This window comes from Miscanthus floridulus, chromosome 4 (genome assembly GCF_019320115.1).
Source record: "Miscanthus floridulus cultivar M001 chromosome 4, ASM1932011v1, whole genome shotgun sequence".
NCBI lineage: Eukaryota > Viridiplantae > Streptophyta > Magnoliopsida > Poales > Poaceae > Miscanthus > Miscanthus floridulus.
The window spans coordinates 121,300,078-121,302,963 of NC_089583.1; the positions used below are offsets into that span (position 1 = coordinate 121,300,078).

The 2,886-nt window shown below is 50.6% G+C and overlaps 1 protein-coding gene across 1 annotated transcript; it reads left to right on the forward strand.

Moving 5' to 3' along the window:
* Nucleotides 1–413: 413 nt before the first annotated feature.
* LOC136552924 (transcription repressor OFP1-like) lies at nucleotides 414–1,615 on the forward strand. Its single transcript, XM_066544497.1, has one exon. The coding sequence runs from the start codon at nucleotides 567–569 to the stop codon at nucleotides 1,389–1,391; it is 825 nt and encodes a 274-aa protein (XP_066400594.1). The 5' UTR covers nucleotides 414–566; the 3' UTR covers nucleotides 1,392–1,615.
* The last annotated feature ends 1,271 nt before the right edge of the window (nucleotides 1,616–2,886 follow it).

The following is a 2,886-nucleotide window of genomic DNA, read 5'->3' on the forward strand; positions in this document are numbered from 1 at the left end:
CTGAAAAAAAAATCTGACACATAATAAGGTCCCCTTTGGCATGTACCGTAGGGAATTTTCCTATTTCATGGAGTATGTTTTTCCTGTGAGGCTGAAATAGTAGTTCCCGTAAAATTACTGTATAATTCCTGAGCCCTAAATAAATCTGTCAAGAAAACGCAGGTGCTATAAGAAGGATTTACTGTACATGATCCATTTTGCACATTCCATGCAAGTTTGCAGTAGAAATGCGCAAAAGGATTTACACTATTCCTGCTAGGAAATTAGTTAGGAGTGCGGGTACAGTCCCAACTTGCATTTCTATTTTGTAGTAGTGGAGTGAGCTATGCGAACTTTAATTTTGTGAGCATACTACCAATACCAGACAAGCCAAACGGATTACTGTGGTAAGCTGCCACTCGCGCTTTCCCACGGCACCTTTCTTCGGCTCCCACCCGCGCCAAACTTTTCCGCCATAAAAAGTGCGCGCACGGCGCCGCACCTCATCACTAGTCAGTCACTGGTAGTCCACACCACACTCCCCTGCTGGCGTGGCGCTCGCGCTGCCAGTGCAACGCTAGCGGAGGATGAGCTCCTGGTTCCACAGGCTGCGGCGCAAGACAGCCGGGGCCGCGGCGATCGCGAGCACCGCCGCCGCCGCCGAACCCCCGGCGGCGCCGCCCTGCTCGCCGAACAGGGCGTCCTACTACGTCCCGAGCCGGGACCGCGCCCTCGCCCTCCCGCGCCGCCCGGCCGTCGCCAGGGAGGACAACCCAAAGCTCCGGGACACCCGCTTCCCCCCGCGCAGCCCGCAGCCGAGCGACATCGTCTTCGACGTCGTCGCCGCCCGCCGCGACGACCAGTTCAGCGCCGCCGCCGCACCGGAGCTCAAGCTGCGGCCCATCCTCACGAGGCTGCCGCCCAGGCCAGACGCCGACGCCGCCGCCGGCGGCGGTAGCAGCAGCGCGGCCGCGTCGCCCACGGGCAGGGCGCGCCCACCACCACGGTTCCACACCGCGAAGGGCGGGGCGGCGCCGCAGGACCACCATAGGCGGAATAAGGCGGAGGAGGCCTGCACGCGGAAACGGAGCCGGCGCCGGAAGCTGCGGCGCGCCGGCAGGCGCCGGTGGGTGTACGAGAGCCTGGTGGTGGTGGTGGAGTCGGCGGACCCCGAGGAGGACTTCCTGGAGAGCATGGCGGAGATGATCGCGGCTAACGGCGTGCGGTCGCCGCGGGGACTGGAGGAGCTCCTCGCCTGCTACCTCGCGCTCAACGCCGCTGACCACCACCGCGCCATCGTCTCCGCGTTCCGCCGCGCGTGGCTGCACCTCCACCTGCACTGCGCGCCGCCGCCGCTGGCGAGGGGACGGCGCTGCATGCATGAGCATGACTCGTGCGTCGTTGTAGATTAGCTCTAGCTAGCTAGCTCCTCTTCAGTCTCGGAGAACTCACCGATCGCTGCACGGAGCTAGACGCAAAGATCGCGACGTGCCTGCTCGATCTGCTGTACAGAGTGTGTGTGTATGATCCGGGACGCGCGCGCGCGTTCATGTGAATTGTGGTTATGAGCTACTAGCACAGTTCTTGCACAGATCGCCGAAAAGACCGGCTGCTTTCGTTTTTTTGCTGCGTCGAAACTTCACTCTTGTTTGGTTGTTGCTGATGATGATGTGATGCTGCAAAGCTGAAGGATCGATCCGTTGATCGGCTTGTGCGTCGTCACGGGGGTGTCGCACCTCAGTTTCGGTGTTTCTTTCTTTCAGGAAAAGGGTATCGACGTGTCGACCGTATGCCGAGTTTACACATCAGGCTGCTGATCAACTTGCTGCGTCAGATTTTTTTTTTTTTTGGAATAACTCGTATCTTTTTGTGTTCTTCTATCTATGGACCGATGCTATGGACAATAGGTCAATAGCGCCACTCTACTTCTTTCTAGTTTAGGAGATATAAGCTCCACAAATTCATGGGTAAATTAGAGCCACGTGTAACCAAAACTGTTTATCACTGCACGCTCGCCCTCTTTAATTTGTTTATATTTTAACACAATAGCCGTATAGATACCATGCTTATGTTGCACTTGATACTTTATATACCTTTTCGTATCCCAAACCACACTTTTCCCCTTGCATCGCACCTCATAGAAATAGATATTAATGTTCCCTTTTTGCATACATGTATAGGTGGTGTGAGTGGTGATACCGTGATACGCATCATGACACTATAGCTACTTTGAGATATTTTTATAGTGACAGCAGGTAACTTAGATGCAGACTTGGGGTTATTTGAAATTAATTTTATGAATAATGGACACGGGTACTTTGAGCTTTTGTTTTCAGTTTAATAAAATTCCAGTAGGGGCTTTCACCCCTCCTGTTTCATCGAAAAAGGAAAAAGGCACAGGTAATCTAGATGCAGAATTGGGAATTATTTTTAGAATATTTTTAACAACGAAGAAGGTGTGTTAGATGCAATTTAGGGGTTGCCTTGCATTATTTTTTTATAATGTCATTTCTGGGATTTACTTCAAGTTATTTTTCTATTGTAGCGAGGACACGACTAATTAGATGTCAAAATTTAGGATGTTAGTTAGATTAGTTTTCAAAGAAGATATGTGGGCGAATTAAAGAAAGTTCAGGGCATTAGTTTGGGTTGTTTTTCATAATGATAGATGTGGGTATTTTAGATACAAATTTAACTAGGGGTTATTTTAGATATTTTCATAACGACTAAGTAGGAAATTTCTTCTTTTTTTTTTGAAAACACAATAGATCCAATGGGGACTCTCTTGTGAATAATGATCAGAATATACCAAATGGATGGCCATGTGTTTCTAATTTTTTTGGGAACTTATAGAATTATTATTTTGTTATTCTAGTGCGTCTCGTGAGGATAATATTAATGCCTCAA